Source organism: Monopterus albus, unplaced genomic scaffold (assembly GCF_001952655.1).
Source record: "Monopterus albus unplaced genomic scaffold, M_albus_1.0 scaffold6102.1, whole genome shotgun sequence".
Classification (NCBI taxonomy): Eukaryota; Metazoa; Chordata; class Actinopteri; order Synbranchiformes; family Synbranchidae; genus Monopterus; species Monopterus albus.
Genome location: NW_018133961.1, coordinates 1 through 699, shown reverse-complemented (window position 1 = coordinate 699; position 699 = coordinate 1). Strand labels below are relative to the sequence as shown.

Below are 699 nucleotides of genomic sequence, written 5' to 3'. Positions count from 1 at the left end.
CAGCCAATCAGGGCTCGGAATCCTGTGGGTGTTTGCAAGGAGCAGATAGATTTACAGGTAAATAGTGAAGTAGGATCTGTCTGAAGTTTGTGGTTTGCCTCAAAGAAATGATCAGCCTCACGAGGCACCATGGTGAAGCAATAGATCTGTTTTGTTACTTTTCTGCTCACCAGACATGATTCAGCAAATTCTGGATTGATGACCTCTGGCTTTCTTCCAGTCTTCTCCAGCACCCACATGTCCCCTTTGTCAATAAGACAAAAGACCCCTGCTGCCTGAGGTTGGTCCATTCCAGAGACGAGCTGCAGGGGCTCCCGCATTTGGGAAGACACTCCAAAGCTTACATCTGTTATATAAGCCTTTCCATCAATGACCACCTTGTTGATGAGGTGAGTGTCATCAAGGCCAAATTCATTGATGGTACTCTGGAAAACTCTAGAGCTCAAGGTCACAGTGTCATAGCCCATTTGTCTGAGCACCCAGCCAAACAGGGAGTTGTTCTCAAGGCACCAACCTCCACGACCGCTCCTCACTATCTTATTGAAAATTACCTCGAGGTCCTGGGTGATCCTTTCCCCACAGTGAATGCTGAGGTTTTCAAATGGAATTGACAGGACGTGCTTTTTGTGGATCAGCTTCAGTGTTGCCAGATCAGGTTTGTCATGAGAGCCATCAAACCCAATTCTTTGGAAGTACTCC

At 46.9% G+C, this 699-nt stretch overlaps 1 protein-coding gene across 1 annotated transcript; it reads right to left on the bottom strand.

Moving 5' to 3' along the window:
* Positions 1–5: 5 nt before the first annotated feature.
* Positions 6–695, bottom strand: LOC109954313 (arylamine N-acetyltransferase, pineal gland isozyme NAT-10-like; the record flags this gene model as incomplete). Its single annotated transcript, XM_020589684.1, has 1 exon — positions 6–695. A coding segment is annotated over one exon (690 nt), but the record flags the coding sequence as incomplete, so codon positions are not given.
* Between the last annotated feature and the right edge of the window lie 4 nt (positions 696–699).